At 44.4% G+C, this 17,604-nt stretch overlaps 1 protein-coding gene across 5 annotated transcripts in view; it reads right to left on the bottom strand.

Moving 5' to 3' along the window:
• The window catches only part of CEP170B (centrosomal protein 170B), an 81,090-nt gene that overhangs the window by 60,647 nt on the left and 2,839 nt on the right, over positions 1-17,604 (bottom strand). For all 5 annotated transcript variants that reach the window (XM_059723290.1, XM_059723289.1, XM_059723291.1 and 2 more), the window contains exon 4: positions 3,276-3,365. In XM_059723290.1, the coding sequence (XP_059579273.1) occupies positions 3,276-3,365 (90 nt within the window). The remainder of the gene's footprint in view (positions 1-3,275; positions 3,366-17,604) is intronic.

The following is a 17,604-nucleotide window of genomic DNA, read 5'->3' as shown; positions in this document are numbered from 1 at the left end:
AATAGTAGCACAGTAGTAGTAGTAATTTAAAGAAACAGTTACAGCAGAGGAAGCAATTATTACAGGTGGAGGACCGCTTAACAAGTTTCGGCAAGCTGTCGAGGGCCAAAAGGGCAGCCCAAGTCCTTGACAGGTGCCCCACCCCCTGCTCATCATCTTGGGACTGGAAGTCCCACCCCCTAACCCTTGTCCTTTGTCACCGGAAGTCTCTCCCCTTGCCCCCAGTAGTACTCCTTTTGGGAAGGGGGTTTGTCATCTTGGAACAGGAAAAAAAAACAATGTATATACTAAAAATCAAACATTGACAATAACATATTTTAATTTTATTTTTAAAAATATTTTTCTTCTGATTTGTGTGTGTTTGTGTGGTATATATAGAGGTGATTGCTTAATAGTTCAAAATTAAGTCTTACTCTTGTACATTGTAGGGGAGTGTGATGGGGCAGGGGGTATAGAGGGGTGGGTGTGTATTTGTGTGGATGTATGTTTATGTGGGGAGGGGGAAGGGTGTGGGCGTTGTGGATGTGTGTGGGTATGGGGGATTGTGGGGGTCTGTTTATGGGGATGTGTGGGTATGTGTATGTTATGGAGCTTGTGGGGTGCATGGAGGGGGAGAGTGGCTAGCGGTGTATGGGAGGGTGAGTGTGAAGTGTGTGTGTAGGGGGGTCTGGGTGTCTGTGGGAAGCAGTGTGTGGCTCCTCCTCAAGTGTGTGCTTGGACAGGAAAGGTAGGTGCATCTGGAAAGGGTGTGGATAGGTGCAGTGTTTGTGGGGTGTGTTATTGTGCGTGGGGGAGGGTGTGGTTGTGGGGGAGGGTTTGTGGGTATGGTGGGGTGTGCATGGGAGCCCCCGCTGCGCACCCACTCTGAACTGTGGGGCAGGTCAGCACCTGCCCCGCAACAGCTTGGAACCCACGCACCTTGTGGTGCCTCCCCAACTCTGGCAGCACACAGCCCCAGCGTGCCCTGCACCTACTCTGCACTCACCCCCACTGAGGTGGATCAGCCAGAACCCCCACACAGCCCTGAGCTGGCCTGCCCTGTGCTGCCCAGCTGTGGTGCATCCTGCCCCTCCTGGACATGCAGTGGGGCTGGGGCCACTCTGCAGCTGGACTGCCTTTCTAGGCAGCCTAGGTGGCTGCTGTCACTGTTGGCCCCAGCCCTACAGTACCGGTGAGGACCCACACTGCACAGCTCCAACCCCATGTGCCCTGCACCTGCTCCAGGCTTGCCCACCCAGGCTCAGCACCGGGAGCACCAGACAAAATCTGTTGTCCAGCAAGGGGTAAAAGCAGCTCCTCCTCCTTCTGCTACCGGCAGTTCCCTGCTGCAGCTGCCCGAAGCCCACGTGGGGCTGCCCTGCACCTTCACTACCGTCACCACTGCCTCTGGGCTGTGCCACAGAGCAATGGTGGCAATGCAGAGCAGACACAGGGCAGCCCAGCATGGGCTCCAGGCAGCTGTAGCAGGGAACTGGCAACAGCAGGAGGGGGAGGGGCCACTTTTACCCTGGACTGAACAACAGCTTTTGTCCAGTGCCACTTCTGCTGAGCCCAGGCAGGCACCCGAGCAGGCACGGGGCATGTGGGGTGGGGGCTGCACAGTGTAGGTCCCCACCGTACTGCAGGGCTGTGGCCAGCAGCGGCAGCAGCCAGAAGGAATCGCCTGCTGCCTGGGCTACCTAGAAAGGCAATCCAGCTGTGGAGCCACCCCAGACTTGCTGCATGCCCAGGGTGGCTGGATGTGCCAGAGCTGGACTGTGCCTGGGCCAGGGGACCAAGGGACCCGCCGTGGATCAGACAAAGACTCACCACAGGCTTAACTTTGCCCACTCCTGAGTTACAGTGTGTATTACCTCTTTTCTCCTTCCCCTATCAGTCTCTTTTAGCTGTTCCTGCTTTGCCCTAGTGACTTAACCCCATCACAGGTTTTAAGCTGGTGAGGAGGAATCATTCTTCTCGCTTTCCAATGATGACACTGGTGGAAAGGTCAAGACCCTGTTTTACAAGCAGTGTTTCTCATTGGTGTAACTATTTCTATTAGGCACAAGGTATTTTTAACCAAAGCAGCACTCTTGATTACAACCTCCAGCTTGAATGTTGTTATACTGGTATAGCTCATTTCCATTCCTGTACAGGAATAGTTACAAGAACATAACTGCATCCACACTATGGGAGAGGTCAGAGCTAAAAGTTGGTGAAAGTGGGAAAGCCCTGACTCACTCAAGGCCCCAGAATGAGTTAGTGTCAAAGCAGAGAGAGAGTCAGGAGTTCTTGGCTCTCAGTTCTGTGCTGGATTCATTATCCCACATTACCCCTCAATCTTAATAAGAAGCAGATGCCCAGCAGAAGGGGACCTGGCCTGATTATCGAGAGGCAGCTTTTAAACAGTTTACCTCAGACAAATTAAAGAGACAGACTATATTGTACATCATTCCTTCGCATGACAGCTACCTTGGGCCAAGGTCACCTTACTCAGCAGGAGCAGCCAGCGAAAGAATAGACTAGCTCTTTCATATAGTTAGTCAGAACATTGTTTTTTTGTTTTGTTTTGTTTTTTTTGGGGGGGGGGGTTAATGAAAAAAGAATATCAAACCTATTTTGGGGGAGGTAATTTCCCTTTCCCATAACTGAATCTAAGATTTTTAATAACTGGAGAGTTCTTTCTGCAGGGGTAGAGAAGATAAACACACACACACACACACACACACACACACACACACACACACACACTCTCATGCACTCAGGTCTTCAACTTTAAGCAGCTTATCACTCCAACTACAGAAATTTCCGAGGGCAGAAATTACAGGATCTGGGCACACTACAAGCTCCCTTGTAGCACCAGAACCTTACACTCTACCACGTGCAGAAAGGATTCTGCCGCTACCTGACAGCTGAGGGCATGTGTAGATGCACCCATATCTTCATCCAGCTGGCAAGGTATATTCATCAGCTAGTACCTTCCCAGCATATACTTGGTGCTGTAGTGGCACAGCTGCTTGAGTGGTGCCATGCAGAGCCACTAGAAGTACACGGATGTGTGCAGGCTGCGGTGGCAGCTGCTGTCTGCCACCAGAACTTCCAGTAACAGAAGCAGCCAAAGGCAGGCACAGGCTTTGACAGGTGATTTGTTCTGCTCCAATAAATAATTCCTACTCACTCAATGGGGTCTACTTTGGTAAGTAAAAGCTATGCATGCACGTCAACATCCACAGGATCGGAGCCCACCTACCTATGTATATAGCGCACATCAGTCAGCTGGCAAGTTTACTACTTACCCCGTTTAAGCTTCCAAGATCCTTCACCCAGTGCTCATCTTTTTCCTTGTCATAGTTGATAACTGCATGCTGTTTATCCACACTGCGGGACTGGAAACAAAGGCATAATAAATTAAAGACTGGTCAGACATAGGATACAATGTTAATCAGAACAGTAAGGGTGATATTCTGCGAGCCTGGTATGAGGGTAGTGAGGGGAGAGGATCAGACATCATATTATATATGCAGAGGATCAATTAAAACCCGCCATGGTTGTTCCAAAGTATCTCACTGGAGGCAACCAGCTAATCACAGGCTGCAAGCTAAAATGTTTGTCCTAATCTTTCAGATAAATGCCCAGATAATACAAGGTTGGTCTCACTCTTTTTTTTTTTTTTTTTTGTTAGTGTGTTACTGTTCAAAAAAGAAAAGAAAATCATTTCAAGCAGCAAAGACTGTAAGCCAGGATTTCAGCGTCAACACATACACACACAGCCCAAGGCAATCATACTGACAACCTAAAGGCAGACACTCAGCTGGTGCAAGCTGTCAGAGCTCCACAGTTACAACAGCTGAGGCAATGCAGCCAGGCCCTTCGAGACCTCCCCATTTTTCATCATTTCTTTGTAGCCAAAGCTTACTTTCCATCTTGTACTTTAAGAAAATAAATTCTCTTAAATTGATTTGATTTCAGGATCAAAAATTGAACTGATTTCAGAATTTTTAAAATTATTTTTTAGGGAGATTAAACAAAAATCAACTTTTAAACAAATATTTCAGAACACAGGACTGAAAACAACCTCTTGAGTTAACCAATCCAGTCACCCCAGTATTGAAGTCAATCATGTCACAGAAACCTAGTTCATATTAATACATTCTGTTTAATATAATTTATTAGCATCTGACCCAAACCAGGAGGTCTTCTGAGGTGGGTACGTACATTTTCCACTTAATGCTATTTAAGTTTCTTTTTGAATAGGAGAAAAGTGCTAACTTTTTTATATCAGAGTCAGTTTGCTATTCAAAGTCCATCTCCTGGAAAGACTTGAAAACATCAGTAATTTCTCAAATGCGTAATCCCAATGTTTTCACATGAAGCTACTTGGATTTAGTAAATTCAATCTTCAAAAATGCATAAATTTATTATGGGTAAAAGACAGTACTCTCATTTTCTGGGGGTTTTTTTTAAACACATACTTTATAATTCAAAACATTTAATAAAGGTTACAAGCTGAAGGTACTGATACACTCTTTACTCCACACTTAATGTAATTTGCAGTTTCCCCATGTGACCCATATGCTAACTGGAAAAACTAGATCAATCAGTGAAAAGTACATCAATATAAAACTCACTGAATACCTGTAATAATGAACATGCCATCAAAGTAAGAAGGCAAGCTATACTATGATGTAGTTTTCCTCTTCCTGAATATCAACTAACCAAATGTTGAGAGAATTAATCTTTTCTCTCCTCCAAGTGTAAGTATATTGGCTTCCATAATATCATCCTAAAATTGATCCTACCAACTTGCCTATAAGCAGAGGCTAGTACTTTTTTATGAGGATTCTACAATTGAAAGAACAGAAAGACTTTTTGTCCTGAAAAAAAAAATTGTTACTGCTTGCAGGAATTTTCTCTCCCTTGCAGATGTCAAATGCATTAATAATGTTCCTAACAGCAGATAAATCCTCAGCAAGTTTTAACCCAGAAATCTGCCCTCCAGAACAACCTCAGTGGGTCAATTTGAAACAAACACATCATCGGCTTGGAGGTTAGGTTCTCAAGTCACATGACGTCCCACGTCATTTATAACATGCTGCAGCAAGCGGACGTTATTGCTTAGATATTGAAAAAAAAAAACAGAATCGCCTCGGGCTGTAGCACCAATACCAGGTTATCTCACAAAAAGGAAAAGAAACTCTGTGAGTAGCCTTGGTTACCAGTGGATGAAGACACAGTGGATCTGGATGGACAAGTGTGTTTTTCTGCTGAAACCCCCCTAACTGCCATATCAGCCAATGGTCATTGTTAACTAGTGGGCACACCAAGAAGACACCATGGACATAGGGCAGAGCAGAAGTCACATTTGAGAGTATCCTCCAGGACCCTACATATTGAACCATCATCCTCCCAGCCCCAAACATAACAGATCATGTGACCGAGACCCAACCCAAGAGGGATCTAATCTTGCAGGAGACTTAACATTTGTCCACACACAAGCACAGAGGAGCCCCCGCCCAGCTGCAGGACCCCCTTGTACAGCCAAATCAAAGTGACAGAGTTTGTAGGGCTCTTCCCTTGAGGGTAGGCAGTTCTTTCCATTACTCAGTAGCACAGCTGAGTGGGGTGCCAACTCTGTGGGGTGCAAAAACAGTCATTATGCAGTGCTGGCTGATCATGTCACTGCATCTGGCATGACAAGAGCTGGCACTGCCCTGAAGGAGCTGCACTGCCACACCTCTGCCATTGCCTGTTTTATGATTTTTTTCTTGTTTCTGAGGTAGATGGCTTGCAACAAGACAACTAAGACATTACACATTTGGGTGGAAATGAGGTAAATCTGGAACTTTAGCAAAGGAGTGTTGAGAGGGCTGCAGGCCACAGGACCATGAGCACTTTATTATTACAGACTGCTTCCTCCAGAGTGTCACTCAAGCATCCCCACTGGGTAGAGCAGAAATCTCTCACTGGGTTTTACAACTTCAAAGACAGCACAGCTGTGCTTGATGAATACACAGCTACTATAACCAGAAATGGCAGAGGAACCTGTCCTGAAAGATGCTGAGTGCTCACTACTTCACTAGGAATTAAAGGTTTGTTGTCACACTAATACTAGGTAGGACACTACCTGACACCTTCACACAACATGCCTCTAAATTCTAGTCTGGATAAACCCACAGCAGACAAAGGAAGCTGCAGGTACTTCACACCCTGAAGGTTGCAGAATGATGGAACCAAATGGAGAAGGTGAAAGCTACTGCTAAGGTAGGCACAAGATCATGGCTGGACCACTCACATAAGGCCTTGTGCCTCCCCAAATAAAACAGATCAAGGATGTTTGGACTGGGTAGCTCTACAGCTGACACAAGGGCCTTCCTGGATCTTAGGTTAGTTGTTATCAGTAGCGTCAGCAAACACTGGCAACACTTGTGGCAGAACCAGCTACAACTTTTAGCTACGCAACACTGATTCAAGGATTCAAGGACGGGGCTATTTCCCTACATACTCCCACAAGAAAGCATCAGAGGCACACTCCAATCAAAAAGAAGGCAGATTCTATCTTGCACCACAATCTACCCGGTGCAGAAAAAGGGGCATAAGAGACGTGGATTTCATAGAGTCGGTCCCGTCTCCTTGATTTTCAAGATGCCCTGGACTTGACCCTGATGTATGTTAATGAAGCCTTGGGGCTGGTGGAATGTAGCACAGCTGGTTTCACCTTTTAGGGCCTACATGCCAGCCAAGAATCACTGAAAGGGGGCAGAGAGATGCTCCATCCCCCTTCTCCCCAGGAGCTGACCTATACCCCCTGCAAACCTTTTCTGCGGAGGACATCTCATCCGCAGCCAGATTACATCTACCTGGCTGCCCCTGGGTAGTGCAAACAGACAGAAATGAGGTGAAGAATCTGGCCCCTAGTCTTGAAGGTACTTTAATGCCTTCTTAAATGCTGACGAGACACAGTAAAATATCAACTGCTATTCGATTAACCCACATGTGAAATACCATGCTCTCACTGGTCCAAACAAGTAACACCACAAGGACCAGTTGCAGGAGGATTTGATAAAAGGAAACTGGAACCAAAATAGCTATAGTCAGTGTAGCTCACACCTTTCCTTGTATCACTACAAACCTGCCACAAGCCACAGTTGTTTGGAACAGGAGCGGCTATTCCAGCATCACTTGCATTCATAGCAAGTTAGTCTCAGAGGGCACCTATAGACATGCAGCGAGGCTGCTCCAACAATCTGTAATTCCAGCATGTCAGAGCAGACCCGATGACTCGAGTCTGCTGAAGTGTGATAATTACCACACTCCAGCGGACTCCAACATCACACATATCAGCGTCCCTGTGCTGAAAAATGGCGGCGGGGGTGCTTTAACTAAAGCTCGTTTGCTTAGTTAAACAAAAAATGGCAGCAGGACACTTAATGCCCCTGCCGCCATTCTTCAGTGCTGGGACGCTGATATGCATGACGCTCTGGGCCCGTTAACTAGAGTGACTCACAGAGCTGCTCTAATTAAAGCACACCCCCCCCCACCCCAAACAGGTGTATAAACACCCCAAAACTCAGCAAAAGCAGTTCTCTAAAGATCTGGAGGCTGATCAGCCCCTTTTTGTGTCGGATACTAAACATTTTATGCTAAATAAGAACAACAAAGAGGGTCCGATAAGTTTCAAGTGCTAACAAACCACGAGCCACCTTTACCGCTTAATGTTTGGTGCAAATGGATATTTAACAGCGATCTCAATTACACTAATGAAGTAACTGATGCAATGATAAATACTTATATAAAAAAATCACAGCCTCTGCTGTGTGTTGGGGAGAAGGGGAAAGATGCACAATTAAAAATGGAAAAGCCACTGTCTAAATTTTGTGCAACAATAAGATGCTTTTTAATTCACATACACACTACTGAACTGTTTGGTCATAAAGCAAAAAACAACCTCCATGTACTAATAGCTGTAACCTAAGGGATAAACATTCAAAACTAATACAAGTCTCACTTCTATTCCACTTAGAAAAAAGACAAGGAACAAGACAGCATCTTTGCCTTTGAGGTGGGGGTTGCACTCTTCATTTCTGAGCTGCAGAGGAGATAAGGCTGCAGGGTGCTAGGGGCTGGGATAGGAGGAGAAATTCAAAGTTCTTCTCAGCCTCAGCGTGGAACCTACTATCAGTTCAAACAACTTTTCATGTGCTCTGTTGGCATGCTGGATAACTGTGCTTTCTGAAGTGTAAACCTGGAAAATGAATCAATACAATGCTGATTTAATAATACTCATTTTCTAGCTATACTAGCACTTCATGTTGTGCTAGACAGCGCTAGAAATACTAGCACTGTCTGCAGTCACACGGACTATAATAAGGTACTTTTTAAACAACCAGAACTCTCAAGTAAAGACAGCCAAAGAGAGAGGGACAATGTCTCATTCTCCTCACCTCCCTCAAGCCTAAATGAAATATGGACTCCTCCAAACCACAAGCAGGGATTTCCTGCTGTACTTCACAAGCTTTGCATCTAAATGGGTATATGCCAAACTAAGGACTTGCCCCAACCTCCTCTGTCAGTCTTATCCGTCACTTTGAACATACATGTGGTCAAGGTGCTGGCTTGAGATCCCTGAAATTACTACATCAGTCATGCTCCTGTTGAGTCACAGCCAAAAGCAGTGTGGATCTGTAGCTCAGCAGTCTAAAACAGCAAATCTCCAAAGCAGCACATCTCATGTTAACATGTGTCCTACAAAGAACTCTATGGCAGATGTCCATGGCTTCACATACGTGGCACAGGTACCATGTTAAGTATGGACTAAGGAAATGAGGCAAAAAAAAAGTGACCAGACAGGTAGAAAGCAAGGCCACAAAACTGCTTGGGAAAGGGAATGGATAGTGACTGTATGGAGTAAAGTCTCTTTCATTGCCCCACAGGACTTGGTAACAATCACAGCCCAGTTATAGGTACTGTTCTGATTTTCCCAATGTCAGCACAGTTCCCACGGGCTGGCCTTTCTGCCCAGACTCCGCTCACAGGATCCAAACTTGGACCTTGGCCCTGGCACAGCCAGGAGACACCATGTTATTGGAGATAAAATAAATAAATGAGGACAGTTACTGTATGCTGCTCGCAAAGGATAGCACGATGTGCCTCCCTGGCCCTCGGATAACTGCAGCACACTGGCAGCAACAGGAATAAACATTCATTATTAGAGAAATATTTTCCATACGGAACAAGCTACATTTGTGTCATGAACATTTGCTACTGAAGTGTTCTGCACAGCCAGTGCTCCAGCATGGAAATACAAACCCCCTCGCATCGGCCTTCAAAGAGAGACACAATCAACCTTAACACCTCCACTCCATTCTGAAATATGATTAGCTATTGCTGTTAAAACTAAGGACCAAGCTTAACCTCTCATAAAAGCTATAACTGGCTAGATTTCCCTACCCCACTGGTTATTTTCTGCATTTTGGATCCATTTAACTTTTTCTCCAAATTAGTCAGTCAAGCCCCCTTCCCATGTCAAGTCACCTCCTCAGGCATGGCATGCATTAACTACAACAGGACTTGCATGAGGATAGGGTTATATGCTAGGGAACCCAGTAGTTTACATGTGACACACTCTGCACCAAATTCATGGGGGATACAAGCCTGTTAGCACAATGGGCTACACAGCCTTGGTCCCAAACTGTAGAAGCTCATCACAGTCAAGATGGTGGGCATCAATGGTACCAATGCAGGATCAGTGACTCTGGTTACATCCAGCTCCACTTCAGGCCCCTCTGCCATTTGCCACTTGGCCCCTACCTTCAGTCTATGTTCCAACCTACCCAACTTTGCTATCTTTTATTCATCTCCTCCCCACTTTCCCTCTGCTCTGTTGTTTAAGCAACTCCTCCACACAGCAACAAGGAGGCAGACATTAGAAAAAGAACCACATGCAAGAAAAATGCAACTGTAACCCCCAGAACTTGGCAAGGGGATTCAGAGGCTGGCGCCAGGCCCAAAATGACTTAAGCCATCACTTGGACATAGACGAGATTTACGGCAGCTGGTCTCCCTTTACTGAAGTGGAGCTCTTACAGCTTTGTGCTAGTGGCTACTCACCACTTATCAAGAGGTACAAGGTAAGATCCAGACTAGCCAGAAGGAAATAAATTTTGGCAGAATTCAGCAACTCAGGATCTAGAATCTTCCAGCACAGGAGGCTTTATCCAGATCACATGCAGAACTTCCCAAGATAATCGTGTGTCTGTAGCTCACTGTTAGTCATCTTGCTTCCCAGGTACTGTAGCCTCCACGCCCCCCAGGCTTCCTCAATTCTGTAATCCATTCAGAGAGCTACCACAAAAGCCTGCTTTGTATGTTTGCTAGGGGAATGGAAACACTAGTGTCTCTTCACACATTCAAACAGCATAATCTGGTCCTTCTTCAGACACCTTTACTTGTTGATGCTTGGCCTTCACTTCCAGCCTATGCTTTGACCCACAGAACTTCACTCCTAACTCCTTTTCTGCTCATTTTATTCAGCCCTTTACCAACTTTCCCCTGCTTGTGATGCTCAGCTCTCCACCTGCTTCATGTCACACTACTGCCCCCAGCTCCTCCCATGCCTCTGGCCTCCCAATGCATCCTTTCTCAGTGAGCTGGAGAACCCCGATTACTCCCAAGCCAACCAACTAAAGACAGTGGAAAATACTGAAATGAAAAACCAACACTATACTCAAACATTGTGGAAGGATGAGGATATACACTAGCCCCACTTGTGTCCCTTTATTTGGTGTTGTAGCCTACCTCACATCCCACATTTAAACATGGTCCACTGAAGACTGCAGACTCTCCAGAACAGGATCTTTTGTTTTCATAATTGTCTGCAAAGCATCTAGCTCGCTAGTGACAGTTATTGAATTATTAGAGTAGGTTCTAGGAAGACATGGACTCAGATACACTCCAAGGAGAGAAGGGAAGCAAGTGGTGTGGGCACACAACATGCTACTTCGGTGGTACATTATGGATGGAGCATAGATTCACCCTAACCACACTCCACTGGCTCCAGGAAATGCCTTTGTAGGAAGAAAGAAAGGAGGGGCATTAAAACCAGTGAAGCAGTCTCTGTGGTTCCTAGTAAGGCCTCCTGAACTAGGGGATTACCAGAATGGGAGGGGAAAGCTTCAGCATGTCAGTGAATTCACCCCCAAAATATCAAAAAAACTAAAAATATAACCAAATGGATTCAAGAGCCTACACATCAGCTTCCTCCCAACTTCAAATCTGCATGCTTATTATTCTATACTCATTCTGTACATCACTCGTGTAACATGGGGTAGGCAAAGTGGGTGCTGAGTGCTACCTAAGTGGAGATGTGCCAGAAGGACAGGATGCAAGCACCTCACACTGGAGCTACTGCTGCTGCCTGCCTCAATCTGCCTGCACCTTCCAGCTGCAAGCAGCAGCCAGCACAGGCATTGTGCATCATGAAGCACAAAGTATTCTGGGAATCAGATTTTGCAGGGTGGCAGTGAAGTTCACTGTTGCTGGGGGGAGAACGGCTCTGAATTTTGCTGTTGAAATGAGCATTTTTTTTTGCCCTCTGAACATAAGCTGTGGCAAGAAAAAATGGAGTGAAAGTCTCCCCTGCAACTTCTGCAGCAGCAGTTAACTCCATTACCACTCTATAGAACTATGATTCCCAGAATGCCTTGCACTGACTGCTGTTTGCTACCATTCCTGCACCTGCAAGCCAGAACGGTGGGGGTGAGGACTGCCCCTGGCACATTTTTTTCCACACTACACTTCTGCTGTATATACAAAGACAGAATAAAAACAATGCTAAAAAAAGCATTATTAAGGCTGAAGTCAAGCCCTCACAAGTTGCCAGAATTCAAGTGGTCCCTGTGATCATAATTTGTCTCCCTTGTGCATACATATTATGACTTCACAATTGCGAATCCAACACTGATAAATGCAACGTAATGCTTATGGGGAAAAATAAACCTAGCTATATATACACTTGATGTACAGACTGACTCTGAAATGGAAATTACCATTCAGAAAAGGGATTTGGAAGTCATTATGGACAGTTCTCAAAAAATCAATGTGCAGCAAGAGTCAAAAAGGTAAATGGAAGGGTAAGAGTTGTTAGGAAAGAAATTGAAAACAAAACACCAAACATCTCTGTGCCCTTATGCATCAATCCATGGTGCACCCACATCATGAATACTCAAGCATCTCTGGTCAACCCATCTGAAATAGGATATAATAGAAAAGGTAAGAGAAGGATAACAAAGATGATCGTGAGTATGGAATGGCTTCTATACAAGAAGAAACTGAAACAGCTGAGATTCTTCGGAAAGAGAGATGACTGTGGGGGGTGGGGAAGTATAATAGAGGTCCATGAAGACAAGTGGTGGGAGAAAAGTGAATAGGGAACTACTGTTCACTCTCTCAAAAGAACTAGTCGGGCACCTAATGAATGTATCAAGTGATAAAGAAACATGGTTGTTTTGGGCTTTTTTAATGTAACGCATCATTATCTTATAGAACTCATTGCTACAGGACACTGAGGTGGCCAACAGTAGAACAAGGCTCAGAAAGGGGTTCGACAAGTTTATGGAGGAAAGGGCCTAACATCAGGCTCAGGAAATCCCTAACCCTACAAATACAGGTTGCTACAGTAGCAGCTGTGATTTTTCTGCCCCCCCCCCAACCAAGTTGGTGCCTGGGGCTGCTGCCCTGGTTGCCCCTCCTTAGCTACACTACTGCCAACTCCCAGTCCTAATCTCCTCCTATAGGCTCTCAATCTCCCCCTCAAAATTTTGCTGGTCACCTGCTCCCATCTTTTTCCTTCTCAATTCCTTTACATAGTCTCAGCCCAGCTTCTCGTGGTTCCTAGTTGCACTCATCCACTCCCCCAACTGCAAATCCATTTCTATATTCTCACCAGCCAACTGGCTTTCAACATCTCCTCTGATTTCCAGTTCTAACCTCCCCTCCACAGTCCCAGTCTCCTACTATTACATCTCCCTCCTCTGGCTCTTGTCCAAATCAAGTACAAAGAGAAAAGCTTCCTCGTCTGTGCTACCAGAATGCCAGAGCCCTGCTCTCAGCTCCAATGCCTGGCCAAGCCCTGAAGTTGGGAACAGCCATTATAGGGAAAGCCCAGCTCTATTCATAAAAGCCAGTGTCACAGAAATCTCCGGCACCCCGTGGAGATGGCAGTCTGGTCAGCACCAGGAGCTGAGACTCAGACTTGCTCAGCAGACATACGGTCCGTTGTCTCTACTGATCACGTGAGAATATTACCTTTTCAAAGGCTTAGTACCTGGCCGCATGCGGGCAGAAATTCATGAGACTATGAAAAGGCAAAGCCCTCAGCTGAAGGCCAGCACCAAATTTCAAGTCTCTGCTCCAAAGCAGTGGAACGTTTCAAAGAAAAAAAAAAAAGTCGCCATAAGTTTTTAACAAGGACAAAACAACTGAACTTTTCCTTAGGCCAGTCCAAGCAGTTAAAGCTTGGCAGAGTTTTAAGCAAGCGAGAACAGGGTCTTATTAAGGGTGGGTGGCACATCCCATTATAACACCCAACCTTAGGCAGCACTACAAGCCCCACCTAAAACAAAAATTATTAGGCAATCTTAACTGCAAGCATAACTGCCAGGTGCCATCTGTAATTGGTGTTCAGACATGCAGTTTTATGCAAGGTAGATTAAAAGCCATGCACACACAAACAGAGCTTTGTTCCATAGACACCAGTATTTAAGGGAGTGCTGATCAAATATTTTTTAGCAACATTTTTTTGAAAAAAAATCTTTTTTATACCAAGGCAAAACCAATTATATGAAATATTTTCTATTTTAGTTTAAATGTTCTGACTTTTTTGACAAAAAAAAAAGAAATAGATTGTCTGGGAAAATGTTTGTTTCATTAAGAATTTTCGGTTCATGAAAATTATTATTTTTTAAAACACCCAAATACCAACCAGATTAAGCAGAAGACAAGATCTGATAAAACTGCCAATTATATTTTTTCACAGAAGTTTTGGGGGGAAAATATTCAATTTTCTCTCAAGTTTCTATTAAAACAGTTTTCATCTGAGCATAGGTGAAAAAAGGGGGAAATACTTTTAAAAGATAAATAACTTTTAAAAAGTTTCAAGACAAAATTTAATTGGGCTGTTTTACTAAGTGTAGCCTGATACTGATACCATGACTGCTTGATGATACTAAATAGATAATCCCGCAGGAATCACTGTGATTATTCACAGAACAGAATTCCTCTCAATGTAACAATGAGAGAACTGAGGCCAGAACCAAACTGAATCCTCCAAGCTAAACCACAAAATATAAGTTAGATTTAATTTCCCTCCTTTTCAAAACCAACACAAGCCACACAATTACTTGCACTAAACTCCTTACCACACTGCAAAAATATTTTAAATATTTCTAATCCTTTTAGTTGCAGATTTCCAGAAAGATTACATTTCCCCACTAGCAAACCCATTCAATCTGAAGCTTGAAAGCTACAATTTTCTTCAGCTACTTGATTGCCAACAACAGTTCCTGCCTGAAACATGAACACGGGTCAAAATAAAGCATGCAGCATCCCTTTATAATTTAGTAAATATTCTAAAAGTGAGGGGATATTTCTTTCTTGAGGAGTTTTTTTTAATTGGACCAACTGCATGCAGCTTTCCTGAACCATTAGGAGTATGTCACTACAACTTTACCTTGTTAAAAACAAAAATAACCCACCCCCCAAAAAACCCCAACAGCCACCCCACTTTTTGCTTGCTTAGGGATCCAACAAGTGGATGATGTAAAGTAACAATTAAAAGGTATAAATAAGGATCTACCCCAAATAACTCCTACAGCAGTAAAACTGAAGTTGACCAACTCACTGTGAGCTTCTTTGGACATGGACTGCTATGGCATCATGTATTTGTTCGCTGCCCAGCACACAGGATTGTGACACTACTACTGTCTAGCTACTAAGACAACCATCTGTCCCATTCCCCGGAGAATGCCAGTCTGCTCCGTGCTGTACATTTACTAGGAATAAGCCAATTCTAAAGTTTCTTCCCTCAAAAGCATGCTCACAAATCAAACTAGCCCTACAGCAAGCATTATTATACAGAAGGTGAAAGCTAATAGCATTGGTTCTGGTCCAACATCCCCACAGAATTTTGCCAATGCACCTCAATGAAAACATGCAGCACATCTACATTTAAGGTGAACTGCAATGCCAGTCTGCATAAGGGCTTTGTGATATGGACAGCCATTGTAGGAAGGTTTATTTTTAGGTCCTTGGCTTCTATCTGCTTGCGCACAACTTTGCAAGCATCCACTTGACGTGAGAACTTGTGCCGTGTGTCCCAAGTGACTACAAACTCATACTGCTTGGAACGCACGCCAGCTTTGAGGAATGTCTCTGGAGGTGAAAGGGGCAAAGAAACAGTCCGCCATGCTGCTTGAAATGAGAACTGAGGTGTCATCTGAAAAAAGGGGTATTACTGAAGACAGATAATTAACATGCTCAGACAGGGTCACTGCAATTTGCTTCGTGAACATTATTAGCTCATCGGCCTAAACAAACAGTCCAGAAAATTGCTTCTGGATGAGCAATTTAGTCCCTGTGGAACCACTGCCCTGTCTCAATTACACCTTCCTTGCAGACCCCACTGTAGCACCAACTAAAATTCCTGTCAAATACTACTTCGTTTTCCCCTAACTGAGATCTAGGAAGAAAAAAGCATGATACGAATGTAAAAGGATCCCCACTGCCAGGCTCTGGTACTCCAGGTGCACCACTGTGCCGTGCCAGACGTCCATCTCACAAAGCAGCTCCTCACTAGGAAGTCATCTATGTGGCATGGAGAGGTCCAAAACCCAGACTATTTAATCTATTAATCCTGCTCAGTGCTGCCTATAGAAATTTTTGCGCCCAGGCCAAAGTCTTTGGTTGGGACCCTTTTTGTTAGCTGGGCCACATACACAACTCTTTACAGCTTCCAAATTTAGGATCATGGCTGCTTTAATTATGCTAGTCCCAGAATGGTTTTAATTTCAAAATGTCAGGAAGTTGTATATTAAAGCCATTCCTGATCCAAAACAAGCAGCCAGTGCGAGTTTCCCTGAATGCCAAGATGTGGGACAATATTCCCCATTTTCCCCTCTTCCGTGGGCAGCACTGGCCCTGCTAACACCTGAATGCACAGACACCCAGTTTTAGTCATTCTTAAAGATCTAGACATCTCTATTATTAGGTACCCATATTAAGACATCTGATTTTCACAAAGTGCTAAGGCCATCATTCTATAAAAGTCAGGTTCTTTTCAAAGGGCTCCAAATTGCATATTCAAAGGTCAAAGTCCTTTTGAAAGCCTTGGCCAACAAATGCATTTTCTTCCATAGGCCACAATAAGAGGATGGGAGAAAAAAAAAAAAATCAAGGATTTTGCCCAGTCTAATACAGCTTTACACAAGACACTGGGATGTTTCTGACAGCTCTTGTGTCTCATGTTCCAGGCAGACATGTAAAAACACAAGCTAAAACAAGATCGCGTGAATCATGGGGAAACCCAAACAACTGATCTGCCATCCACCCATCACAATGCTGGAGTTTCAAAACCTGGAATCCCGCTCTAGCTGCTCCATGCCCTGAACAGCAGCAGAGTGCCTTGAGGCACATCAAAGCTTTTCTTCTGAAAACGCCTACTCATATTTTGTCACAGATAATCCAGTCTATTAAGACCTAATCTTCTTTAAAGATACTGTTCCTCCCAACTACAAGTTCTACCCACTAAACTCTCCTCCCATTCACAAAGTCCCTTCAACTGCCCAGAAAAATCACGCACCTGGATACATATTAGGATAACATTTAAGATGCGTCTCTACACAAATTAGCAGGTGGAAGCAGGGAATGGAACCCAAACTGTGCAAACTCTCTGCTGACCACCACTAAATGCTACCACCAGTGGTCCATGGACCAGTGCTTGGAAATCTCTGCTTCAAATAGCCTAGTCCAAAAGTTTCAGTTCTGAATGTCCACAAAGTAACTAGGGGAAGCTAGTCTGCCAGTTGTGCCTTCAACAATACGTAATGGACTTCACGTGAAACATCAGACTATCAAAGCCTCAAAAAGGTAGATTATTTCTTTGGGGTGGGTGAGCGAAATCACCTTTCTGCACAAGTAATACAGTAATTCTGATGGATAAAAGGATGCCACTTAATTCATTTTAGACAGTAAGATTGCTACATGGAGCACAAATGCTTCCTTTCAGGTTAAAGACCCAAACCAGGGACTTAAAGCACTGACAATATAATTAAACTTTCAGTTAGCAACATACAAAACCCAAATGTGCCAATGCACAGTACATGCAGCAAGAGCTGAATGAGAAAAAGTAGCTGAACCACTCTGTGTACTAGGACTGGATTGTGTTCCCTTTGTGGAGTACGTATGCCAAGGTCAGCATTGTTAGCCTGTTTCATTTGATTTACAGCCAGTACAACACTGATTCCCAATCTAATGACAAGGCTGTTTGCAAACATTCGCTGTCACTTTCACCAGTACCTCAGTACACCTTTGTGGGTGTGGTGCACTGAGTTTAAAATCAAGTTCTCATTAACT

This window comes from Alligator mississippiensis, chromosome 2 (assembly GCF_030867095.1).
Source record: "Alligator mississippiensis isolate rAllMis1 chromosome 2, rAllMis1, whole genome shotgun sequence".
Taxonomy (NCBI): domain Eukaryota; kingdom Metazoa; phylum Chordata; order Crocodylia; family Alligatoridae; genus Alligator; species Alligator mississippiensis.
The sequence above is the reverse complement of the archived record's forward strand: the minus strand, read 5'-3'. Positions and strand labels throughout refer to the sequence as shown.